Raw genomic sequence first — 26,298 nt, 5'->3', positions numbered from 1 at the left:
TTTCTCTGAGTATTATCTTTCTGGATGCCTGTAAAATTTCCATCATTTTATCTATTTTCCTCAGTCTCACAGATGCTTCACCCCAAGTTGACAAAAGTTCTTCCCTCTTGACATGGACCACAGCACCATATGGCTTTCTCTTAACAGCTCTATCCTAACAGTCTCCCAACAGACCTTCTACAGTGCAAACCTAGCAATCACTCACAAAACTTATTTCCATGTTCCTGGTACTTCCAGAAGTAGGCTGAAAACGATCTCATTGCCTCAGCTGCCAGAGCCTGCTGGTATTTGGATTTTCATGGGCATTTAATACAATCACCCAGGTCCTTCTGTTCTGGTACTGTAGCCTACCTTTGCTATATCCTGTCTCCCTTTGTTCTCCAGGCAGGAATACCCTCTCCACTCAAGAGCTCTGCTCACTGTTATCCTTAGTCTCTCTCACAGTTTTGAAAAAAGCAAAACAGAAAATGGACACAGGGCCATCTGTATGTATGTGAATATGAAGAAGAGAATGGTAGGATGGGCGAAAGGCAAGACTTTTCTTTGTGCTGATTAGAAAATAAAGATTTATTGAGGTGGTTGGGAATTTAAATCAGAATTACCTTCTCCCTCTTCTCCAGGTAGGCTGGGCATCTCCTCTGGTTTTCTTTCATTAGTTATTTTCAGAGCTCTAGAATCATAGGTCGCTGTGGAGACACAGGGACATGATGGACCATGGAGAGCAATGGGAGCAAACCTCAGCATATCCGTGCCCACCAGGATGGGAAAGTGAGCGCCCGCTCCATGCCACCCCTGGGAGGCTGTCTTGTTCTACTTTCTGCCATCTTGTTGCACTTCCTCTGTCCACTTCTCAGGGTCCTACCTGCATTTCTGTTTCCTAGTAGTGTATCTCTTCCATTGTCTGGACTTCTCCCCCATCTCTTGTTTTTCACTCTTGTTTTTGTTTTTGTCTTTCAGTAATAATGCATCTCTTTTCTCCTATTACCCTTTTGAGCTTTCTTACTCTAGATGTCTTCAAGTCCAAGTGGTTGAGTCCATTCCCACGCTTTCTCTCCCCACCAATGTTAGTTTTTTCCTTAATGAAGGTAATGAGGGTCTTATGTTGGACCCAGTTTCACTCCTTTGGGGCTCACCTGTTAGGGCTCCTGGGGCTTCCTCTTCATGTTCCCTTTGTGCCCCACCCTGACTTCCAGGTGGTTTCCCTATCACTGTCACCCCCTCAGTGACACACCCACTGCTGCCCACTCTTCCTTTTCTGTTTTCCCCTTGCAAAAACAACCAGTGTGCCTTTCTGTGCTTTCTTTCCCTGTCCACAAAACAGAGGTTACAACAGTTTGCCTGCCTGTGTCATAAGGTTTTACAAAGGTAAAAGGAAGCCTCACACAGCCCAGTAATGTGACAGAGATTGTCAGAAACCTTGCACACTTTGTCTCCCACACTTTGTTTTCTCTCTCATTTTCACCCTTCCTGCATGTGTCTGCCTCTTGCATTTCTACTTCTGTATCTCACTCCTGGGATGTCTTGGCATTCCTTTTTGTCTTGGTTTGTTTCTTTCCCCAAGTCTATTCCCACCTCCCTTTTTTCTCCTCGTGCCTTCCTGATGCTGTGCTTTATGTCTTCTCCCCATCTCTCATCTTGTTGCTTTCTAAGGATCAGAAAAGGCCTCTCTGAGACAGTATCTAATTTCCACATGATTTCACCAAATTAGTGAACAAGAAAACTGTCCAGAATAGTTCCGGTGTCCAAGCACTGGGCCAAGCATGTGCCAAAGCTCAGATGAGCAAGCATTATCAGAAAATTAAAATCACTGAAAAAGCATTATGCAAATTTTTGAAGTAATTGCAGGGCAGGAGGAGTCATGGGAAGGAAAATTGACTTAATCTTTCTGACAACAAGAAGTTATTGGCTTAATGTAAGAAAGTAGGATAAATCAACCTGCATTTTCAGAGTCCTCTGGTTCACCTGGAGAGATTGGGTGTGATGGGAATATGACTGGGGCAAAGATTTGAGACTAAAGGCTGTTGCTCTGTCTCCAGAGAGAAGAGACATCTGACCGGAGCATTTGTGTTGGGTGTGGAGAGGAATGGATGGGCAAGAGACAAGTTTGAGGTACAGCTAACTAACCTGGATGACTGATAGGCTGTGTGAGTTGAGGGAAGGGGATCGGTCACTGATGATCCCTAAGTTTCTGTCTGAAGAATGGAACAATGGTATTCTGTACTGAGATAGGGAACACTGGAAAAGAAGCAGATCTGGTGTCAAGAGAGAGGACACATGCAATTGTGGGTGTCTTGTATTGAGGTTCTTTGTAAAACTTCCAAATGGAGATGTCCTTCAGACATCATAAGACAAGCCTGGGCAAGACATAGGTGTTTGGGGATCATACGTTGTAGATGGGAGCAGACAAGGCTTCCTAGGGGGAGGTTCACTCTCTCTGAGAATATTACAGGTGCCATACTGGTAACTAGGGACATCATAACCTCAAAACACATTGCTAACATGTTCCACCCCTAGTTCCAGACTTGTTTCTGACCAGCGACTCTTCTCTCAATTCCTACAATGTCCCAAACTGTCTTCTATATCCCTTGTAAACAGTATTCACCTCTGCTGAATTTTCACTCATCTCCTGTAGCTTTTTCTCAATATATAATTTCTATGCCCCTCCTCACCTTTCTATTTCTTAGTGTTCCCTCCTGCCTCTGCATCTTTCTGTCTTAACATCATGTTCTCTACCTGTTTAAGATTATTGAGCTTCTCTCCTTTCTTCCATGGTGCTCATTTCCCTGCTTCTATCTGTTCTCTCTAGTTATTAACTCTGTTTCTAATTTTTCAACCTAAGAATTGAAATTGAAAACTTAAATTTCAGACTTTCTGCATATTTTGTCCACATCATATTCCTTCTCCCACATTATCAATGTTCTGGACTGTGGCCATTGGCAAACAAGCAGAGATCCTTAATTTTGCCAGGTCCATTTCAAAACTCTTTCACATGAGTTCTCTGTATTGCAATTATACTCATTATGCTCATGAGTCTATCATGTTCCTGGCACAACCTCAGGGAAAATAGGTTGAAAATGATCTCCCCTCACGATAACACATTCCAGCTTAGTTATATTTAGACTTCATGTCTATTTAGGTAGGACTGTCAATCACTCTGGTCTGTCTTCATTTCACGATTCCATCTATATTTTTCACTCTCCGTCTCTTTGTCTATGTTCTACACCCAAGGAAACAGCAACTAATCTGAGATCATTCTTCACTGCTTGTATCTTTCAAAGGAAGCAACCAGAAGCTGGCCATAATCTATGTTTATGTGAGTGTGGATGAATGGATGGGTGGATGGATGGATGGATGGATGGATGAGCAGGGAAGGGATGAAAGAAGAGGTGTTCCTCTGTATTGACAGGAAAATAAAGCTTTGATTAGACAATAACTTATCTAAATCCTAATTACCTTCTTCATCATAAGGTAGTAATCTGGGCATTTCTTCTGATTCTCCTCCTTCATCCCTTTGTAGAGCCACAAGTTCACAGGACGCTGAAGACAGAAACAGGAACATGATAGACAGTTGGCCTGGACTCTGCCTGACATGGCCAATGCTTAGAGAGCATCGGAGCTCTGATGCTCAGAGTGCAGGAGAATGGCTCCTCATGAAGAAAAGTATGTATGTACCGACCGAACTTGCTCTGCCTTTTTTTAACACCTTGTTAGGCTCCTTCTCCTTCTCTATCCTTCCCTCTTCTCCCTCTAACTCTGTCCCCACATGTTGCTGCACCATGAAGCAATGGATCTCTTTGACTATCATTTGCTCTCCCTGACTTCTGCCAACTGTTTGCATTTCTGTCCTTTTGTTCCTCCATGATGTTCTGTATCTCTTTGCTCCAATATCTCCTTATTTATTCTCTTAACTCACTTCCTCTATCTCTGCTATACATAGTTTTCATTAATCATACGCAATGCCTAGGAAGTAAGTTTAAGATTATCTCTCCCCGCCCAAATCCCAACCTGGAAGTATTTAGATTCCATGCACATTTAGATTAAATTGGGCCCACTTAGACAACTTCATTAGTGCCCCCAGTCTGCATTTTTATTATTCTATACATATTATTGTTATATTATATTATTATTCTACCTGTATTTATCTATATCCATATATATCCCCCTTACCTCTCACATACCTGAGAAAAAAAACAGGGGCTGAGTAAAAGTGTGTATTTGTGTTTGGGAGAAGGAAAGGAAGTGTCCCTTGCATACAGACTGACAAACAAATTTAATGAAGTAATTGGCCATTTAAGTCATAATTACCTCCCCCATCACCTGGTAGCAGTTTGGGTATCTCTTCAAAATGGCCACCATTTGTCCACTGGAGAGTGCCATGCTCATAGGAAACTGAAGGGAAACACAGAAATGACCAACCACATATGATGATGAGGGAACAGACCTTAGCACACTGAATTCTGGTGTCAGGGCTCAGGTGAGCTTCTCCTCGGGAAAATAAAACCTCACCTAAGACGAACCACAGCCCTGCTCTGCCTCTTGTTCTGTTATCCTTCACACACCTTCTTTCTCCTTCTTGTCATTCAGTCACCACACACTATTGCTTCCATACCATGAAGGATTGGCCATCTCCGTGAATCCCTAGACTGCCCTTTTGGTCTTTTTCGTCTTCGTGGCTCTTTATTGCTCTCTGTAAGTTTCTTTTGTGGCTCAGTTTTTCTTTTAATATCTCTTGCGTCCCACATGGTAAGCCTCAAGCCTACCAGCCCCTTCTCTTTTTCCCTGCTCCTATCACTGAAATATATTTGTTGGATGAGGATCTTCTTGCACTGGGCCCTGATCCACTCACCTGGGTAGCTGAACATCTCCTGCGTTCTCTGGTGTGAACTCTGCACTGGTGATGCTGGCCACCCTGACCCTCTGCCAGCCCCACATGACCATCACCACGGTCCTTCCACTTGCGTAACAAATTTGACCTAGTAAAAGACCCTCACACACTGCAGTGCTTCTATTTATTTATCTATAAAATAGGAAGAAGCAACAGTTTGTCTAAATGCACAAGTTTGTGGAGGTGAAATGACATGTTGTTTGCCAAATTTCTTTGAAAAATCACAGTAACATAATAAAAACTATTTGTCAAAAATTATAATTTAGAGTTGAGAGCAGTTGATCTGAAGGATCATGTTTCTCCTGGGGTTTTCTCTAAACTTAGGCACAAAATACTGTTATCAATAAACAGAATAATACATAGTTTTTATTCTCTAGAGAAGCTAAATGCTCAGTTGCTATCAATTCAAGCCTCTACTATGAATAGGTATGAAAGAAATTGCCCTTTCTTCAGCATATTTTTCCTAGAATGTGCACTTGGAAACATTTATGTGACTCGTGGGATTCTAGAACACACTGGATCTTTTGACTGTGGCATGTGCTCAGAGTAAAACACATCAGGAAACACCAGCTCAAAATCCAGCCCCCTGACACCCTGCAGCCCAGCACTGGCAACCCCCTGCCCCCACCTTCCTCACTGGGCCCACATCTTGATGCGGAGCTCAAGGCTTCCTGTGGCTCTTCTTCATCACTGGTTTTCCAACAGGACTTGTGGCTTAGACTCTGGGTCTAAAGTTCTCTCTTGTCCAGCAAGAGAGTGGGATGCAGGATTAAAAGCTAGAGATGGCTAATGTCCAGGAAAAGACAAGAGCCCCGAGTAAGGGTCCTTGCCCTGTTTTTATTAGGATCAGAAGGCTTACAAACATGGTGATGGACGTGCACAAAGAGACTATGAATCTGTGAACATTAACTTGAGGATGTGAGGGAAGTGGGGTCTTGAAAATATTTAGGGTTAGGGGTTTGGGTTAATACGAAACAAAATCCGGGTGCCGGGCAATTGGGTGGAAGGTTGTTTATAGCTGACATGGGGCACCACTTCTGTTTATCTTAGCTAGCCTAGGGGATGAAACAGGTAGGACACATGACTTCAGGGTTGACAAGGCACCTTTCTTTTGTTAATCATCTCTGCTCTGGGCAACTTCACCCTGCAGCGCAAAGCAACAATCTATACCCCAATTTACCTGTTTACCTAACTTGATCCTTCCTGTGAAAGCAGTTTTCTGCTATAGTACTAAATTGGGGGTGCTTCCAACCTGAATACCTAATCTTGTTTATTTCATATACCTATGTTCTATATTGAAGCCTTTGTCCCTCCCTCTCTATACTGGGGCTTCTGCCCCACCTTCTCTATACTTATTTACCTAATCTTGTTTACCCAAACTTGGGTGTGAGCATCCTATGACTTTGTTAATTCTTTAGGCCTTGTTAACCCACTGGTGTAAGCCTAGGGGATTCCTAAGCTTATTCCCAACAGCCTTGTTGTCCTCAGCAGAAAGGAATGAAATCTCACAGACATCTCAATTTATGACCAAAGAGAACTCACAGCAAGAAAATAACAAAAACCAAGAATGCTCCACTCCACAAAACAACAGCCCAGACCTGAGGTTGCCTTCCCTTCAGTAGCTTTCCCTGGAAACAGAGAATAATTCACTCATCATGGGAAAATCTTCCATTTCTTACACATCGTTCTTTTTCTACTTCTTCTCTTTTCCATGTGATTCTGTCAATCTTACCAATCTCTGCCTCTGTTCTGCTGCCATCTCTTGGAGCTTCTCTTTCTCTCATTGTGCTTCTCTCTTGTTCTCTGTTTCTGCGAATTTTTCCCTTGTTTTCTCTGAAACTTCTATTCCTTTTCTACCCTTTGTCTCTTGGTTGCTCCTCTCAGTTGTCTAGCTTTCTCTAAAGAAAATCTTCCCTAGGGTGGTATGTTTTAAATAGGATTTACCCAGAGTGGAGAAGGGTAAATAGAGGACAGCAGAACATAAAGACCATTGTAAGTAAGGCATATGAAAAGGCTCAGATATGAAAGAGATATTTAACATTTAAAATTATTAGGGAAGAAAGTTTATTCTATCTTGAAGTAGTAATGTAGGAGGCAGGCGATGAGGATGGAGAAACAGGCAGGTGGCTCACTGTAGGTGACCTTGGACCCCATTGAGAGAAACATTTATTTAATCCTTGGGGTATTTAAAAGTAAGAAAGACTTCTTATTATTCCTTAGAAGGAAAGTAATACAATTTAATTTTTATTTTCAAATGCCCCATTTAGTTGAAGTGCAAATAATACATTAAATGGGCATAAGTTTGGAGGAAGGAGGTAGGCAGAAGTCTGCCTCTGAGAACAACAATAGTGACAGAGACATAGATTAGAGACTCTGCCCTGGGAATGTGATAGATGGACAGTGGACAGGTGGGAGATATTCTGAAGAAGAAATGACCATGTTGGAGCAGTAACAGGCATGTCATTGAGGGCAAGAGGAGTCTGGGGCAAACTGCTAAGTTTCCAACTTGAAAAAACACGGGTCAGCAGTGTTCTATCATGAGGGAAAGAATACTGAGGAATTGGCTCTAGCTTGAACAATGAAGAGCAAACAATGCTTTCAGTTCTAGAAGTGCCAAGTTTCAAGTTCTTGAGCGAATATCAGTGTAGGGATCTATCATGCCCCTGGTCTTCAGGTCCACGGATAAATGAGCTCTGAAGATAAGCTAGGGTGGAGGTTTGGTCTTGGGAATCACTGGAATGTTCAGGGAGAGGCTTATTGCAGTGTGACATTTTGTAAGTGTCACTTTGATAATTAGGGACAGTTTCATCTGGAAACTCGCAGCTAATGTCGTCAGCCCTTGTGTCCAAAGGTATTTCTATCCAGTGCTCTGGCCTCAAACCTGCAGCATCCCAACCTGTTCCTCTTCCCCCTTATCCTCTGTTTACCTTTCACCTAGTTTCCATCTACTCTCTTTCTCTGCACAAGTGCCTTTGCTTTTCCCTGGCTTTCTCCACTTCCTAGTACTTACTTTCCTCTCCATATTTCTCTTTCCTTATGTTTTCTCTCACTTTTTACCTCTGATCCTTGAGCCATATTTCAGTTTCTCTCTTTTCTACTATGTCTCTACTTCCTCCCTGTCATTGCTGTTTCTTCCACTTTACCTTGACCTTCAGTCTATCTGTGCACTGGCATCCTCCAGGCTCCCCACTCTTGCCGTCTCAACCACTCCACTCTGGGACTTTGACTACAGTATGGGGTCTACCCCACTGGCCAGCCCCAGGGGGAAGTTTTCCCACGTGGACTGGACATGGCATGCTACCTCCAAATTCCTCTCAGTTGGTCTCTTGAAGTTAGCTGAAAATTATCCCCCTTCCCCACCCTGGAGTTTATGTTCCTTTTGGAAAATTGGATCTCTTTGTGTAATTTGTTTTCTATTACCCCTAGCTACCTTTTCCACTTTCTCTTTCTATAATCTCCATCACCAAATCCTGTCTCTACTGAGGAGCTTAGATTTCTCTGCCCATAGTCTCTGTCACATCTGTGGGCAGGTAAGGGCCAGTAGAAGCAGACACTAGAAGAGACCTGGGGTAGGAGACAAAATGCAGCCTTTGCTCCCACGAAGACAAGAAAATAAAGATGTAATACAAAATTGTAACACGAATAATAGTTACCTTGTCCCACATATGACAGTAAGTTGAGTCTCTCTTCTGGCACACTGAAATTATTCATTCGGAGAAGTGAATGTTCACAGAACTCTGAAGAAGAGGACAAGAAAATGGCAGAATTTAGACAGTGGCCCGAGAAGAGACCTCTGTGTGCTCAAGCTGAACTCTGATATTCAAGCTCCAAGGACCCCACCTGGGACTCAACAAAATCTTGCTTGCCTCTTTTTCATGCAGATGCACCTAACTTAAGTAAGTGTAAAAGAGCTGTGTAACCAACACCACAGTCAACATCTGGAACACTTCCACCACGCCAGAGAGTTCCCTTATGCTGATTTCAAGTCAGTTTCCACCCACTGTAAGCAGCCATTGTTCTGATTTTTATCACCATTAAGAACTTCCTTTCTGGAACTGTACTTATCTGTCCCGATGCTCATATAAAAAGGGTTACACAGTATGTATGCTTGTGACTGGCTTCTTTTGCTCAATGTACATTGGACTCATGAACAACATGGGTCTGAACTCCGTGGGTCCACTTGTATTTTCTTTCTTATGAATTTTTAAATAAATTTTTTCTCTAGCTTACTTTATTGTAAGAATACAGTATAGAATGCTTATAACATAAAAATGTGTGTTAACTGACCACTTATTTAGTGGAAAGGCATCCAGTCGACAGTAGCCTATTAGTAATTAAGTTTCTGAAGAGTCAAAGGTTATATGTGGATTTTCAACTATGCAAGGGGTTGGAGCCCCTGCCCCCTGAGATGTTAAGGAGTCAACTATAATGTTTTAAGGATTCATCCATGTTGTTTCATATACTAGTAGTTCATTCCTTTTTTAAAAAAAAATATTTATTTTTGAGAGAGACAAGAGACAGAGTGTAAGCAGGGGAGGGGCAGAGAGAGAGAGGGAGAGACACAGAATCTGAAGCAGGTTCCAGGCTCTGAGCTGTCAGCACAGAGCCCAAAGTGAGGCTTGAACTCATGGACTGCAAGATCATGACCTAAGCTGAAGTCGGATGCTTAACCGACTGAGCCACCCAGGTGCCCCTAGTTCATTCCTTTTTATTGCTGAATAGTATTCCACTCTGTAAATGTATCATAGTTAGTTTATTTATGGATGTTTCCATATTTTATCTAGTAGGAATAAAGCTACTATAGGCATCCTTGTACAAATCTGTGTGTGAACATAAGTTTTCATTTCTCATGAGTAAGATACCTAGGAGTCAAATGACTGAGTCACAGGTTAGATTTAACTTTATAAGGGACTGACAAATAGTTTTCCAACGTGATCATATCGCCTTACATTCCTACCAAAAATATACATATGGAGTTCTAATCACTCCACTCTCTCACCAACGTGTTGTCAGTCTTTTTCATTTCAGCAATTTTAGGAAGGAAATGGTAACTTGTGTGTTCAAATTTGCATTTCCCTGATGATTAATGACATTGAACACTTTGTTTATATACTTACTGGCCATTTTCTATTGTTTGTAGTGAAGTTATCAGGTCAAATCTTCTGTCCATTTTTTGAATTAGTAGGTGTCTTATTATTTGTTCATAGGACTTCTTTATTCTGGGTACAATCTTTTGTCAGGTGTGTGTATTGCAAATACTTTCTCCCTCTCTCTGACTTGCTTTTGCCTTTTCTTAATGGTGTCATTAGAAAAGCACAAGTTTTTAATTTTGACGAAGTCTAGTTTGCCAAGTTTTTCTTTTGTAATCCACGTGTTTTGTGTTCTATATAATTCATTTTTGCCTACCGTAAGCTTGCAAAGGCACTTCCCTGTTTTTTCCTCTAGAAGTTTTATAGTTTTAGCCTTAACTTGTAAATTTGTGATCCAAGGTGAATTAGTTTGTGTGGATGGTGTGAAGTAGGAGTAGAGGTTTCTTTTTTCCATGGAACATCTCTAGATTTTCTCTTTTAGCTCTCTCTGCCTATGCTATTCCAGCATCCTACCCTCCCTGTCTCTCTGTGGTCTTTTCTTTCTTTGCTTTGCCACAGGAACCAGACACCCTTTTTTGATAAATAAATGTCTCTTTGCCTCAGGCTCTGGTCTATGCCTCTGACCCACGCATGGCTCCTTGGAGCCTTCTTTCTAAACTATGAACACATGACACAGCTTGAACCTCTGCCTGTATGTGCCATAGTTCACAGTCACCCGGAAAAATATTGGACTGCCAGTCAACCTTACCTGTTTGTTCAAATTCTTGGGCACATTTATTTTCCATTTCCTCAGTTCTTACGGTGTCATTTGGGTCATGAGATGAATCTCCTTCCATTATGTTCATCTGTTGTCCATCACTGAGCTGCTCTGGAATTCCAGCTACAAGCAGGGCATCACCAAGATGACATCAGGAATGTTCAAGAATTTGTTTCCCTCCCCTCCATGATGAGCCTCTTTTACTCTTTTCTAATAACTATCACTGACCCTTCTACCATCGCATTCTCATTCCTACTAGCCTCAGTAGATGAATCTCTGGAATTATTTTTGACATGCTTTGTACTTTTTAATGTATTTTTAGGCTTTTAGCAATTTTATTTCATTCAAAAGAATAACTGTATGTGGGGAAATAGGTTCTACTTACATAAATGGGTTAGAAAAAAACTTAGGACGGAAAGCCACCACCACGGGGCAAAAATGCCTGAGGTTAGCTAGAGAGATATTGTAATAAGATCACAAGTACTTTCCATCTGATGCCAATATACTATTGTACTTTGATCACAAACTCCCCTTGCCTCCCAAACCCTTTGCTTCTTACATAGACAAGTTAACAATTACTGTCCAATTGTTTTCTCCTTGTTCATGTGTGTAACATCTTGTTTTCTTCTCGTTCACCACGTGGATAATATCTTGTGAGCTCAATAAATACAGAGACAACACCTCTGATCTGGGGTCTTGTCTCCTCCCAGACATTAGCCTCTCTTGTATTCAATTCTGCATCTGCTCTCTTGCTGGACAAGAGAGAACTGCAGACCCATAGTTTGTGACAACTGTGATTATTAAAATAGATCCAAGTTTTATATAAATGCATTAATACACTGAAAAAATATATACTGAGATATAAATACAAATGAAAGGATATATATTAACGGTATTCTATAAGTCTGGTTATAGTCTGTGGTTTTTCTTACATTGATCATTTGCAAGGGGGAAAAATCAACATTTAACAAATAAATAATTCTTTGTAGGCATTTGGCTTGAGGATAGAGACCTTTTCGTGGTCTTAAACACTGTTTCACTTACTGCTACTCTGGTCTGAGAAATAACTTTCTCTTCAGTGGGCATCTGAGGAGAAAAGTCTTCAAATTTGGAGCATTGTTAAATGTCCAGGTGTTGGAATCAGAAACACATTATAATAAAAGTAGTAAGCATATAACAATTGCTTTGTGCCACAAATTATTATAAGTGCTTCATATCAATTAAATCATTGAATTCTCCAACAACCTTATTTTAGAATAGATTTACAGACAGACTTATAGCTTCAATTTATACATTGGAACACAGAAATTAAGTAACTCGCCCAAGTAAGCAAGAGATAGAGCCAGAGGTGAAGCCCGGCAGCAAAGCCTCAGCATGTTTGCCCTTGGCTGGCACGTAGGAGAGGGCTCAAGTCCTAGATCAGTCAGGTGACCTTGCACAAATCACTAACCATCCTCATGCCTCAGTTTCTTCTGGAAAATGGGAATAACAAAACCCTATGATAGGGTTGTTATGAGGAGTACTTGTAAAGGGAAAACAGAGTTATAGTAACTTAGCAAGAAATCATAATTTTCAGTAATAATGGTGTATATGTTATAATTTAACAATTAATTATTGTTAAGAATAGGAACAAAAGAATGATTGAAAAGCTGGAAACGGTGGCTATTGTTTACAAAAGTACATAGTTCAGGGACACCTGGGTGGCTCAGTTGGTTAAGTGTCTGACTTTGGCTCAGGTCATGATTTCATGATTCATGAGTTCAAGCCCCACATTGGGCTCTCTGTTGTCAGTGAACAGCCTACTTCAGATCCTCTGTCTTTTTCTCTCTCTGCTACCCCCCCGCCCCCGCTCTCTCAATCTTGATCAAAAATAAACAAACATTAAAAAAAATTTTAAGTATATAGTTCATATGTGAGGAATATTTTGCCTCATGGGAAGGGCTGACCTTATGCCTAGCGGTCTGAGAAAGGTCTGTATCACTACTATTGTCACTGTTAAAGTGATTACTGCCATTAATTCTCTTTTCCCCTTTACACTATTTTCCATTTTCCTCTCTTTTCTACACAGTACCACTCCTTCCATGTTCTCTTCTGCACATAATTACAACCCTCCCTCTCCCTCTTTTCTTTTATCAGCAGAAGCATTTATAGCAGTTCCTTCTTGCCTTTCTCTTTGGACCTGTTACCTGGTGGCAAACCTTACCACTTCCCAGATCTACTGAATGTCTAGCTCACAGTTAACCACTGTCAGCTCCTCCCCTTAATTCTGCCTCATGGTCACAGTAAGACCTGCTCTTGTGCGTTCCCGTTCCATATTCTGAGTGGTCTTATCTGCCTGGCAAAATTTTTGGATTCCACCCCTGGTGGGTTAGTTGGGATCCCATATCGCCATCCGTGGTCTGGCTCCCCATCTCTTTGTGTGCCCCTCCCCACGGTGCACTGTCCACCCAGAATCTCGGCCCCCTGATCTCTGCTCGCCTTTCTGCTCAGCAGATGAAAGAACAAGTCTCTATTGAGTCACAAGTACCTAGCTTATGGTGTACTTGGAAGTGGAGCATCTCCTTTGTCTCTTCTTCATCAATGGCTTCATAATGGAAGTTGTCATAAATCACTGGGAAGAGTAAGGAAAGGCAGTTAGAGCCCTCCGGCGGTGACCAGGTGCTTCCTCTCACAACTACACACCTGGCACAGCCCTGACTCTGGCAGTTCAGCAGGAGCCTCCCAGCCCTCAGGGAACCCTGGGCTTCAGTGGGTCTCGCAGGACCAGAGACTGATGCTGCTCCTGGAATCCTACATCTGCTCTACATCAAGATGGGCCTCAAGGACTTAAAGGATGGATGATGGAAAAGTTGTAAATAGTTTAGACTGACCAGAGACCAATGAAAGCTCATTAAAAATAAATAATATATATGGACTGTGTTTTGTAAGTTCTACGTGCAACTAGGAAGAGAGAAGAAGCAGAGGCATTTCAGCCAGAGAAAAGTAGTTTATAGAGAAATAGACCTATATAAAAAAAGAAAGCCCCAACATCTTTTAAGGATGGAGGTTTTAAAGAAAAGAAACAACAAAGCAAAGAAATGAGAGAAGAAAGAGAGAGAGAAAGAGAGAAAGAGACAGAGAAAGAGAAAGAAAGAAAGAAAGAAAGAAAGAAAGAAAGAGAAAGAGTAAATGAAGGAAAGGGAAGGGAAGAAGGGAGGGAGGCAGGGGATCTTAGATCAGGGAAGGAAGATGAGCTGGTTACAAAGAAACACAACAGTGAAGAGGAATTAGCATTTTCCTGGGGTGGGATGGGTGGGGAGAGATACAGGTAACAACAAGACACTCTGTAAGGCACGAACAAAAAGTGCATATTGTTTGAAAGGCACGACAGAAAGTGAATATCACAGCTGTACCAGTGACCCAGAAAGTGATCACACGCAATGCAGAAAACCAGCTCAGGGCACCTCTGCTTCGCAGCTGCATTTCAAGGTACCTCAGCAAAGACAGATGGAAAAGGAAGAATGACAAAACATGAGGGAAAAAGTCCAAGAAACAGAGAAAGATGCTGGCCAAGAAAGACAGCTGTCCAGAGCACACCTCCTGGAGGCAATACCCACTGCAGGGTCGGGGCAGTAGGGTGGGGGTGAAGGTAGAAAGGTTTTATTGGAACAACGGATGCTTCTGCCATCCCCAGGACATGTTGACTCCTTGTCCAGGCAAACTTCCTGGGTCACCTACTGGTACAGCTGCCATATTCTTGTCTGAAGGAGGACATGGGGGCAAATGCTGTGTGAGTCAGAGGTCTTGGGAACACAGAGGGCGGCCCAAGCACAGGTGTTTCTCTGCACATTGTACAGCCCTCCTACCAGTTTCTTGGCTTTGGGCTACTGACCTGCAGGTCCCTTGAACACCAGGGTCTAGGAGATGCCAGTAGTGACCTCCCTGGGGGCAGGTGGACAGTGCTGCCGTGAGCCTCAGCACAGGGAGCCCCAAAAGCTAACACACGTGATGTGGGTGCTGAGGCCCAGGGAAGGGGATCCGCACAGTGCATGGAGAGGATCTGAGCCCCTGAGACGTGAGTAGTAACAGTAACTGCCATTCCTTCATAACCATGATCTGGGGCCATCCTGGTTACGCATATAACGCTAACTTCAAATTTATGACCAGGTATTTGACTTCCTTTATTCCTTTTTCTGACTTGGATACATCATAGCATGGAAATACGATCGCTTTTATTTTCAACAAGATACGGTTTTCACAAATCAGCACATCCCATTCTTTATATTGACTTCTTTTACTTTTTCTCTGCTTAAAAATCCTTCACTACCTCTTTATTTCCCAAATAATAAACTTCAAATCTCTTGGCACTGGGCGTTGGACCCTCAAAAATCCCCAACCAACTTCCCTTCTCAGAATGAGCTTCCAAACATTCCCTCCCAGGCGGTATTTTCAGCCACACCATTCTGTCAGTCCACTGTTTTGCTCATGCTCGGTGGCTTTCACAAGCTTCCCCTCCCCAAGCCTTGGGTATTTCCTGGGCTTCTCTTGTGACATCTCCACTGTTTGGAGAAGTCAATTGGCACACAACTGCACCAAGTGACAAATTTTCTAAGACAAAGAAAATCTCTTAATCTTTGAACATGTCTACAAGTAACACAGATGCTTCCTCCTTTCTTACAAAAGCATATACTTCATGCCTTCCCCCCCACCCCCCAAAAAAAGTAGAGATTCAAATCCTATGTTTCAGCAAATGCAGGTCCTGGCTGAGCAATTATTGTGGGGTTACTTGGTTAACATCTGTCACCCCCACTAATTGTAAGTTTCATGAGGACACGGGTCATGTGTATTTTCTTCACCACTGTACTCTCTGTGTCTGGCATGTAGCAGTCACTCAAGAAAAGCAATCGGCAGGGGGATGACTTGAATGGCTCTTTTTGATTGAGTATACACTGCCAAGGGCACTATAAGAGACTGACTGTTGGGAACAATGCTTATCTGAGGAGTAAGGAAGGCCAGGGTACAGATCCCATCTAAATGGCTGGTAGACACAGGTAGGCATCTGTCCTACATACAAAGAAAAGCCCTGAGAGGGGACAACACCAGTGTTGGGTTGTAGGAAGATGACTATGTTCTTGACTGTCAAGAGTCTGGTTGCACTGGCCGACGGTCAGATTGCCAACTGGCTCTGTTCCCATTTTGTTTCTCAGGCACCTGAGAGCTGTTTGGGACAGTTCAACTCCAGTTAGTACAGGTCTCACCATGTGGGGGTCTGGGTCTTTAGCTAACAAGGTAACATTTATAGCTGCCTGTGTTATCAGAGTAGCTGCGTAAAGAGGGGGTCCTGTGGACAAGCAGAGCCAGCAGGCTCTGGCCAGGCTGGGATTGGTATCATTGAGGGGGCAATGGGTTGCACTCAACATCTGGTCCAGGTGGGGATCTAAAGCAACTGGTCTGCCCGATTCAAGTGTAGGTAGAGGCCAATAGGTTGGGTCAGAGGTGACTCAACAGTCATGGGGGATATCAGGGCAGGTCGGATCAGGCAGCCCCTAGTAGCGTCTCATTTTTAACTTTCCCATCCAGTAAGTTCTCCTGTTTCTGTTACAGGGAGTAATCCTCCTGGCATCATAACATCTTCCTGGCATGTGGGGGTAAACAGTGGCACAGGGGCATGGTGGTAGTATTATCTCATCCTTTAGGCCCGGAGGAGCAAGGGGAGGAGTAGGAACAGGGGTAGGAGCAACAGGGGAGGGAATACGAGCAGAGGGCGGGAGAGCAGGGTAACAGTCAGGGCAATCTGGGCCTGTAACATAAGGCTGTCCCTCCTGGAGGCAAAAGACAGCAGAAGATGCTTTGACACATCCCTCCAGTCAGGGAGGAAAGTTCCAAGAGGGGCAGTAGTAAGTGGAACAAGAACACGGTTGGTAAGATGAAAAGATCCCTTTTGAGAATGTTAGGAACGGGGAATATACACAATGGGGATAGGAGACAAGGCTGATTCAGCATCAGTGGGAGTGATTCCATCCTGGGGATATAAAGGCAGAAAACAAACATACAGAGAAGGACATCAATCACAACTCAGATCATATACATATACATACATACACACACATATATACATACGTATACATCTAAGGAGAATAAGGCATCCTGACACTAGTAAGTAGAAGAAGGCTAACAAGGTTTGTGACTGAGGTGCCAATCTGAGGGAATAACTTGGGTAAGCCCCACAGCAAAGAGTATAACAACCAGTATGGAAAGAGAAATAGGTAGGGAATGACAATGAAATTCGAGAGACAACGATTTGCTGTAGTTCATTTAAGTCGCTTGGTGATTTCCTCAAGCTTCTGGTTATAGAAAGTTCTCAGGTGTTGGCTGCTGGCTGCTGATTATCCGCTGTCTTCTTAAGAATGATCTGTAGAGGATTGTTCTGGTTAGCATTCAAAGTGGTTGTCAGGTGACAGATGGGCTGCCTTTACTCAAGAATGGTGGATCCAGGCGGTTAGTCCTGCAACCTCGATGGCTGTGGGCACGGTTAGCACAACTAAATAGGGTCCCTTCCAGGTAGGTTTGACTGGTCTCCTTTTCCAATCTTTTATCCAAACCTGATCTCCAGGTTTGCGAGGGTGCCCAGTTATTCCTAGGGAAATGGGTAATCCTGTCTGTCACCCATCTATGTATCTCAAATATAGTTTTCCTTAATCCTTGTACTTGTTTTTGTATTTCTAAATTCCCTAGCTCTGTCAGGTCGCCCTTGAATTTGACTAGTGAAGGGGGCGTTCCATATGGGATCTCGAATAGGGAGAATCCTGTTTTTGTCCAGGGTATACAACGTGCTAGGAAAAGAGCTAGGGGTAGTATATCTGGTCAGGGCAAGTTAATTTCCTGACATAGTTTTGCCATGATTTACTTAAACTGTGATTTAAGGGTCCAGTTCAGATGGCCCACTTTCCCTGAACTCTGGAGTCAGTAGGCTGCATGTAAGTTCCAATGGATACCTAGGGTTTGGGCTGCTTGTTGCACCACCTTGGCCACGAAAGCTGGGACATTGTCTGAGCCTATGGTTAATGACATTCCATACCTGTACCAGAAGAAATTTGTATCCTTCACTGGGTCTTATTTTGGCAAAGTCTACCTCCAAATCTTCAAAGGGTGCCTGACCATAGTGTCAGATTCCCGTGGGCCCAGTAGGGGCTTGTTTGGTGTTATTTTGAGTGCTGAAGAGGAAGCATTGAGAGATCGAGGCACAGAGGGATGGGAGCTGAGCAAGTACATTGCAATAAGCTTTCAAGGGCAGTTTTTCCCAGGTGGGTGAGCTCACGCTGTTGGAGAACCAGTTGGTGGGCTAGCTGCTCTGGTATAGACTCTTTGATCTGGAAGTATCCACCATCCTTCTTTTGTCTGGCTTCCTTTTTCCTGTTGTGCCCATTTTGTTTCTTGGATTGTGTGCCTTGGGGAAGTTGGCAGTTCCTGGACCAGCATGATTTTTGAGGGCGTTGTTTGTCTTTCTGCTGCTTATTTAGCTGCGGCATCTGCCCATCGGTTACCTTCTGACACTGAGTCCTTTCCTCTTTGGTGTCCCTTGCAGTAGATGACTACTACCTCCCTTGGTTCCCAGACTGCTCTTAATAGTTTTAGGATTCTTTCCTGATTTTTTATTTCTCTTCCTCTTGCTACCAAAAGTCCTCTCTCCTTGTATAGAGCCCCATGTACGTGTAGAGTGGTGAAGGCACAGAGTGAGTCAGTGTATATGTTGGTCATTTGTCTTTACTGAGTTCTAGTGCTCTCATTAGGGCCCACAGTTCTGATGTTTGGGCTGACCATTCTTGTGGAAGGACCTTTGCTTCTGTGAACCCAAAATCAGAGACTACTGCATAGCCAGCATATCTTTTGCCTTCGCTCATGAAGCTGCTGCTGTCTGTGTATAGGATGAGGTCAGAATTTCGTAAGGGCCTGTCTGATAGGTCAGGTTGACTAGAATGGTCCTCATCAAGTACCTCTAGGCAATCATGTTCTGGGGAGCCCCGCTGCTGCGGGCCAGGAAGTGGCAAGATTTAGGGTTTTTATGGCTTCCAATCTTACTCATGGGTTTTCACATAGTAGTCCCTGATATTGTGTCATCCAAACATGAGTTAACCAGTGTTTCCCCCGGCATCCGTCAGGGTAATAACTGAATGGGGAACCTCAATGTTTAGGTTTTGCCCCAATGTGAGTTTGTCTGCTTCCTTGATTGAAAGTGTGGTGGCTGCCAGTGCCCTCAAACAGGGTGGCCATCCCGCTGCAACTGAGTCAATCTGTTTTGAAAGGTATGCCACTGGTCTCTGCCAGGTTCCAATTCCTGGGTTAGAACCCCCAGGGCCACCCGCATCGTTTTCATGCATGAACAGGTTGAAATCTCGTGATACATCTGGGAGTCCCAAGGCTGGTGCCTCTGTGAATTTCATTTTTATGTCTGTGAACACCTTTTCTTGATTAGGGCCCCAGAAAAGGGATCCCCTTTCTTCCCCCTTTAGTGTCTCGTATAGAGGTCTGGCCAACTCTGAGAACCCTGGCATCCATATCCGACAGAATCCTGCTGCTCCCAGAAACTCTCAGACCTGCCGGCAGGTAGTGGGAACTGGAATGGCACAGACTGCCTGTTTCCTTTTGGCTCCCAGCATCCATTTGCCTTGGGTAAGTTTGAAGCCCAAATATTTAACTTCCTGTTGGCAAATCTGTGCCTTTTTCATTGACATCCAGCATCCCGCCTCTGGTAGTGGCTTGAGTAGGGCCCTGGTTCCCTCCCAGCATTGGGTCTGCGTGGGATTGGCTAGCAAGAAATCATCCACATATTGGAGGAGGACACATACTAGGTCCTGTCCTGGAAACCTGGCTAAGTCAGATGCCAGGCCCCACTGAGCAAGGTTGGTGGATTTTTGAATCCTTGAGGCAGTCTGGTCCAAGCGAATTGTTCCTTTGTTCCTGTGGCAGGGTTTTCCCACTCAAAGACAAATAGGGGTTGCCTATTAGGCTCTAGCTGGAGACAGAAGAAGGTGTCCTTTAAATCTCGACCTGTGAACTATCCTTCCTCAGAGGGTATGAGTCCTGGTAGAGAGTATGGGTTAGGAAACACTGAATGTAGCATTATGACTGCTTCATTAATGGCTCTTGGGTCCTGTACAGGGTGGTAATCATTTGTCCCAGGCTTTTTCACAGGCATCAGGGGAGTATTCCGTGGGGACTGGCACCCTTTTAGAAATCTCCATTTGAGTAGCCTGTTTAAGTGTGTCTGGGTCCCCAGGTGTGCTTCCCTTGGGGCCATATTATTGGCATATTTTGACAGGTTGGGTCCCAGGCTTTAGGTCAATTAATATTGGGGGGTGGTTTTTTGCCAGACCAGGGAGGTTCTCTTCTGCCCAAACTGAAGGGAACTCAGCTTCTACCTCGGGGGCCACGGTTGGCTCATCGGGAGGAGAAATATGTAACCTCCATTCTTCTTCCTATGATATCGTCAAGGATAAAATCGTGGGTTGGGCCTTTTCATTTAGGCACAGTTGTGTCTTTTCATCTGAAGTGAAAGTATTTCTGCTCCCAGCTTGGCTAGGAGGTCTCTACCTAACAGTGAGACCAGGCAGTTGGGTAAATACAAGAATTCATGAACTACTTGGTGACCCCTCAGCCAGCATTGTCAGGACCACAAAATGGCCTTCGGGTTTGCATCCCAGTGGCTCCTACGATGGTGACTTCTCAAGCCGACAGAGGTGCCACCTTGTGTGTCATCACAGAGTGTTCAACCCCAGTGTCAACCATGAAGTCTATTTTCTGGCCGCCTACCTTCCTTTTCACCATGGGTTCATGGGGGCCCAGTTGGATAGAGCCTGGTCTCTCCTAATTAGAGTCCATTCCTGCCTGTCTGATCAGGTCAGCCTTGGGTGGTTCTGGTTGGTAGCGGCTGAGTGGAGTGGAAGTTTTTGGTTTTTCCTTTTGGCAACTGGGGCATTCATTTTTCCAGTATCCAAATTCTTTGTAGCAGGCACATTGATCCCATCCCAGTGGCACCCTTCTTTTTTGTTCTTGAATCCCTCGTGGTTTCTGTGGGGTCCATTCCAGATGCGGTGGTCTTCCCAAGGCTGCGGCCAGGAGAACTGCCTTTTGTTTCGTTCTTCAGTCTGCCTCCTTTCTGGCAGCTCAATCCCAATTTACAAAAACCTTGTTGGTGATTTCCATCAGTTCAGTGGCATTCTTTTCCAGCAAATCCTTCCAACTTTTGGAGCTTCTGTCTAATGTCACTTTGGGACTGTCCCACAAAGGCAGCATTGACCATGCACTGGTTTTCGGGGGCTTCTGGGTCGAACGAAGTATAAACTCTGAAGGCGTCACATAATCTTTCCTAGAAGTAAGCTGGCTCTCTTCTGGCTTTTGTAGGACCTCAGATACCTTTGCCATGTTTGTGGGCTTTTGGGCCCCTGCTTTTACTCCTTGGAGGGAGGAGAGTCAGGGTCTTTCTAATCTGGCCCTTCCGGCTTCTGTGTTTGGGTCCCAGCAGGGATACTCTTTGGGCATAGCCTCCCGTGCCCAAGCTTCAACTTCTATCTGTCCATCTGGTGCCTGAGTCTGGAGCCATTTTTTTTTTTTTTTTTATTCGGTGACGACTCATCGGTGCTCTTCCATGTTGAAAAGAGTGAGCAGAAGCTGCTTACAGTCAACCCAGGCAGGGCGGTGAATCTGGAATCTGGATTCTAGATCTCTCATCACCTACAGCTTTTCAGAGCAGGGCAGCCTGTGGTGTTTCCAATTGAGGAGATCAGTAGTGGAGAACGGTTGATAGTAGAAAGCTGATGCCCCCTCTTGTAGGGTCCCATCGAAGCCTATTTTCTGGGGACCCCTAGTCACCTGCAATGGCATCTGCTTGCTGTTGGGGGCCTTGGACCTTGAGTCGAGGACCTAAAGTATCTGCCTACCGGTTCAGATGTCCCTGTTGGGGCAGATTGGCCACTGGCAGAGGCGAAACCGACAGGGGTGAACTTTCAGGCACTTGAGGCTCCCCTCCCTCAATTGATGAGGTCCTGGGGGCATATGGTGGTAGAAAGGAAGGACTTCTGAATTTTCTCGGAGGATGGGGCGGTGGGGTTTTTTTGCTGTGAGGTCTTCTTTCCAGCCTTACATTGTCACTTACTATTAATACAGAACTGGACCCAAAGAAGCTTGACTTGGGCTATTTCCAGCCATTGGTCAATGTATGGGAACTGATCTGGATGGCTAGGGTCCCCAGTAATTACCTTATAAACAGCTCGGACCGTGGGAACCTCTAGGGTGCCCTCAGGGGGCCAGCCTACACAGAACGTAGACCATTCTAATTCGCAGAAGGTGCATAATTTCCCATGGGTCAGTTTGACCCATAGTCACCTGAAAATCTCTTTTTAAAATTCTCTTTCTTAATTTTTTTTTAATGTTTATTTATTTTTGAGAGACAGAGCATGAGCAGGGAGGGGCAGACAGTGAGAGAGAGAGACACAGAATCTGAAGCAGCCTCTAGGCTCTGAACTGTAAGCACAGAGCCCGATGCGGGGCTCGAACTCACAAGCCATGAGATCATGACCTGAGCTGAAGTCAGATGCTTAACCGACTGAGCCCCCCTCAGGGCCCCTCCCTGTTTAAAATTCTTAATCATACATTCCAAAACAGTTGATTTTGAGGAATTTTCCCCATCCTGGTAACCTAGATGGGTCCCTCCCAATGAACTGTGTGGCAGGACAAACGGGGAAGAGGTCGGTTCATCCGCCTGGCCACGCCCCTCATGGGGATTGAATGCCTCTTAGCATTGGCAGGGGTATAAACCCCTGACTCAGATCAGGCCTCTGCAGACCTGACTCTGCCTTGAGCCGTGTGAGATCATCACACAATCGCAGAGTAGGACCCACTCAGGCTCCACGGAGCAGGGCACTCACACGCATTGGCACTCACACACATTCAGACAGATCGCAGACTTCCACCCAGGACTTCCCTGTTCTATTCAGTGACTACGTTGCCCGGGAGGTGATTAAGCTCCCCTTCTGCCTCAGGGGTGGGCCTGGATTCCGGTCTGAAGTCCCCGGGGACACTTACTGTTCCAACGTCCTGGGACAGGTCTTTTCTGTTTCCCCTGGAGTCCGTTCGAGTGCAGTAGTGGCCGGTACTGCTGGGCCCGGCGATGGTGGGGGTCCGGTGAAATCAATGTCGGTGCGCCTTCCTTTCCGTGGCGGGCGCCCGCAATGAGTGGCCTCTCCGCTGCTCACTGACAACGGTGGCTCAAGGGGTCAGCGTGGCTATCGTCTTCCTGGCCAATGCACCAAACGTGTTACAGCAATACTTGGCACCCAGGAAGAGACAAGCAACACGCGCTCGGGGAATCAGAAAAGACCGTTTATTTTGCACTGGCGCTGGCCCGGCGGAGTCACCTCCAAAGGCTGAGCCCCCGAGCCCCGGTGCTGGCCTTCTCTTATGCTGGGCTAGATTCCAGGTACTTGGAAACTTTCTATCAGCTGCACAGGTAGGTGGAATTGCAGGGACTCAAGGGAAAAAGGGGGGACACTATGGGGACAGTTGGCTGATGGAAGAGGCAAGCAAGATTACCGAAGCAAAGAGCATGCAAACGGGGTATCCAGCCTGGGACATTTGGCTGGCCTTCTTTATCTGTTCTTACAGGCTTTCCTTCTCACTTGAAGGGTGTTGGGGGATGAGATGATCCTTTCAACTGGATGGCTCTGAGCAAGCAGGCCCTCCATAATGTGGGTGGGCCTCATACAATCAGTTGAAGGCCCACCTAGAGCAAAAAGACTGACCTCTCCCTGTAGGAAGGAATTCACAAATAGACTGCTTTCAGATGGGAACTGCACCATCGACTCTGCTGGGGCTCCAGTCTGCCGGCCCACAGGGCAGATTTGGAATTGCCAGCGTCTATATTCACGCGAGCTCATTCCTTACAATAAATCTCTGTTACACACACACACACACACACACACACACACACACATTTTGTCTTTTCTGTTTCTCTGGAGAACCCTGACTAATACAGATTGTTTATTTTAAAAAGTTTACAGACAAGAAAAATAAAAAGCCAATGAAGAGAATATCACAGAACCTACCACCGAACAGCAAGTTTTTTTTTAAACAAGGTATGCCTGTATTTGCCTTTTTTCCATGTATTATTTATTTAAATGTGTCCACCTGGATTTTTTTTTTAATTTTTTTTTCAACGTTTTTTGGGACAGAGAGAGACAGATTATTTTTGGGACAGAGAGAGACAGAGCATGAACGGGGGAGGGGCAGAGACAGAGGGAGACACAGAATCGGAAACAGGCTCCAGGCTCCGAGCCATCAGCCCAGAGCCTGACGCGGGGCTCGAACTCACGGACCTCGAGATCGTGACCTGGCTGAAGTCGGACGCTTAACCGACTGCGCCACCCAGGCGCCCCCACATGGATATTTTTAAGTCAAACCAGGGCATTTTAATTGCTGTGCAGTAATATTTTACATAAATAGAGACAATATTTGCCTAACAATCCTTTACTGGTAAATGTTTAGGTCTATTCCAATTTTTTTGCTATTATGAGTAGTATTTTGGTAAATACCCTTGGTTATAGCTCCTTATGTGCCTGTAACAAGAATTTTTTAGCATTTGTACCTAGAAGAGAATTGCCCAGTACTGGGGTACGATACCTTCCAACTTCTAGGTTGCTAACTTCTCTTTCAAAATGATTTGTCAGTTTACAGTCCTGCCAGGATTTCACAAGAGTTTTCCCTCTATACCTTTGTAGACCCCAAGTATTGTCATACGTCAAAATGTCAGCCAATACGGGTGTAAAGCCAACTTAATTTTGTTTTGTCTATGTTAGGAAGTATTTTCTGCAGTTAAAAGAATGCATGTAGTGCATACGATCTGGCATCAAAGCAGAAAAGGTCTCTCGACCTCTGCCCCAGGGTTCTTTCCCTTTATCTTATTCTGTCTGGTGTGTTTCTTGAGATTCCACCATATATTATATAGCTAAAATCACAGACTTAGATGAAACCGCGCAAATCACGCTATCCTGCTACATAATGTTATGTAAGCAAAACACTAGTTGAATAGTCCCTGCCTAGCAAAAGCCTACTCTTTTTCAAGAACGGCTTGGTTATCACCTCTGAAAACTCCTCCTCACAGTCTCCTGCCTAACGTGTTCTGTTGTCTGTTTGCCTCTATCAGACGGAGCCAGGTCATTCTTGGTGATTCCAGATTGTTCACTGACCCCACCGTGCGGTACTATAAACAGGGAAGGTAAGGTCTAGTTTTGAAAAAGCACGTTCAATTCGCCCGTTTCATAACGAACCTTCACAAAGTCAGGTGCAGGCTCCGGATGCAGATTACTTGCTAACAAATCCTGGTTTGCTATTTGCTCTAACTTTCTGAGATTCCGTTGCCAGAACGGAAGTAATAATAGTATCTATGTACAGGATTTGGGGAAGCTTGAATAAGATGTGTGGTGCTGAGTGTGGAGAGAGCAGTGGGACAGCAAGTCTTCTTAGCTACCGACAACCGGAAGAAATCTCAAGGAAGGTGGAAGAGAGGCAGAGTTCTCCATCCCACAGGGGCAGGAATGAGTGACATTTCACATAATAAAATTAGCTCAAAGACACCCACCCCTATGGTCCAGTTTCAATCAACAACAGTCACAGGAATATGTGTTTTTCTCCTGTTGAATATGAAGACGTGTGTATATTCAAAACAAGGACTCATCGTGCTGTATCTAAACTTGCCTGCGTACGTGTTATCCGTACACGGAGACCTGTAAGTCCCCTGCATTTCAAACATTATGGCCGTGCCTGGGAAAACCAATTTTTTTTTAATGTTTTTCTTTAAGTTTACTTATTTATTTTTGAGAGAGACAGAGACAGATCGAGAGGGGGAGGGGCAGAGAGAGAGAGAGAGAGAGAGAGACAGGGAGACAGAGAATTCCAAGCAGGCTCAGCACTGCCAGGGAATGCAGAGGCCCATGTGGGGTTCGAACCCACAAAACCCCGTGAGATCATGACTGGAGCCGAATGGGAGGCTTCACCGTCTGAGCCACCCAGGTGACCCCTAACATTGAAACTGAAAAAGCTTTGTAATTCTGATTCTTACTTGAAAAATGGTTCCTTTTGCCGATGATATCTTGGGAGTCTCCTCGGTAATTCTAAAAGGTGTAAACACGTGGGAGACGGTTTATTCCCATTATAAGAGGGTCATTGGGACCTCCCATTATAAGGATGCATTGGAATAGAATGAAACCCATTCCTTCACTGAATTCCTTTAAAAAAAGCCCCTGGGGGCTCAGTCAGTTAAGCAGTTTAGCTGCAGACTCCTGATTGTGGCTCAGGTCATGATCTCAAGATCTTGCGAACTGAGCATCTCTCTCCCTCTCCCTCTGGCCTTCCCTGGTTCTCTCCGTCCTCTCTCTCTCTCCAAAACAAAAACAAAAACAAAACAACTTCTGGTTAAAGATAGTTGCCGGAGGACAAGTGTTGCGCTCCCCTCAGACTAGAGGGTTCCCTAAAATGAGAGTAACGGAAGAAGTATAAGGGAAGAGAATTAGATGAGAAAATGAAACCAAAGTCCG

General features: G+C 44.5%; 1 protein-coding gene across 24 annotated transcripts in view; it reads right to left on the bottom strand.

Moving 5' to 3' along the window:
* LOC123599598 (nuclear body protein SP140-like) overlaps nt 1–26,298 on the bottom strand; it is a 65,835-nt gene that overhangs the window by 27,863 nt on the left and 11,674 nt on the right. For 12 of the 24 annotated variants that reach the window (XR_006713216.1, XR_006713215.1, XM_045481651.1 and 9 more), the window contains 7 exons: nt 22,793–23,003; nt 13,260–13,343; nt 10,724–10,855; nt 8,539–8,622; nt 4,306–4,389; nt 3,454–3,537; nt 603–686 (listed from right to left, as the gene is read on the bottom strand). Coding sequence is in view for 22 of the 24 variants with exons in the window: in XM_045481651.1 (XP_045337607.1) it covers nt 603–686; nt 3,454–3,537; nt 4,306–4,389; nt 8,539–8,622; nt 10,724–10,855; nt 13,260–13,343; nt 22,793 (553 nt within the window). In the remaining 2 variants the exon portion in view is untranslated. The remainder of the gene's footprint in view (nt 1–602; nt 687–3,453; nt 3,538–4,305; nt 4,390–8,538; nt 8,623–10,723; nt 10,856–13,259; nt 13,344–22,792; nt 23,004–26,298) is intronic. The other 12 variants (XM_045481658.1, XM_045481659.1, XM_045481660.1 and 9 more) reach the window with 9 other exon arrangements.

This window comes from Leopardus geoffroyi, chromosome C1, assembly GCF_018350155.1.
Source record: "Leopardus geoffroyi isolate Oge1 chromosome C1, O.geoffroyi_Oge1_pat1.0, whole genome shotgun sequence".
NCBI classification, from domain to species: domain Eukaryota; kingdom Metazoa; phylum Chordata; class Mammalia; order Carnivora; family Felidae; genus Leopardus; species Leopardus geoffroyi.
Note: the sequence above shows the minus strand (reverse complement) of the source record. Positions and strands in the feature narration are given on the sequence as shown.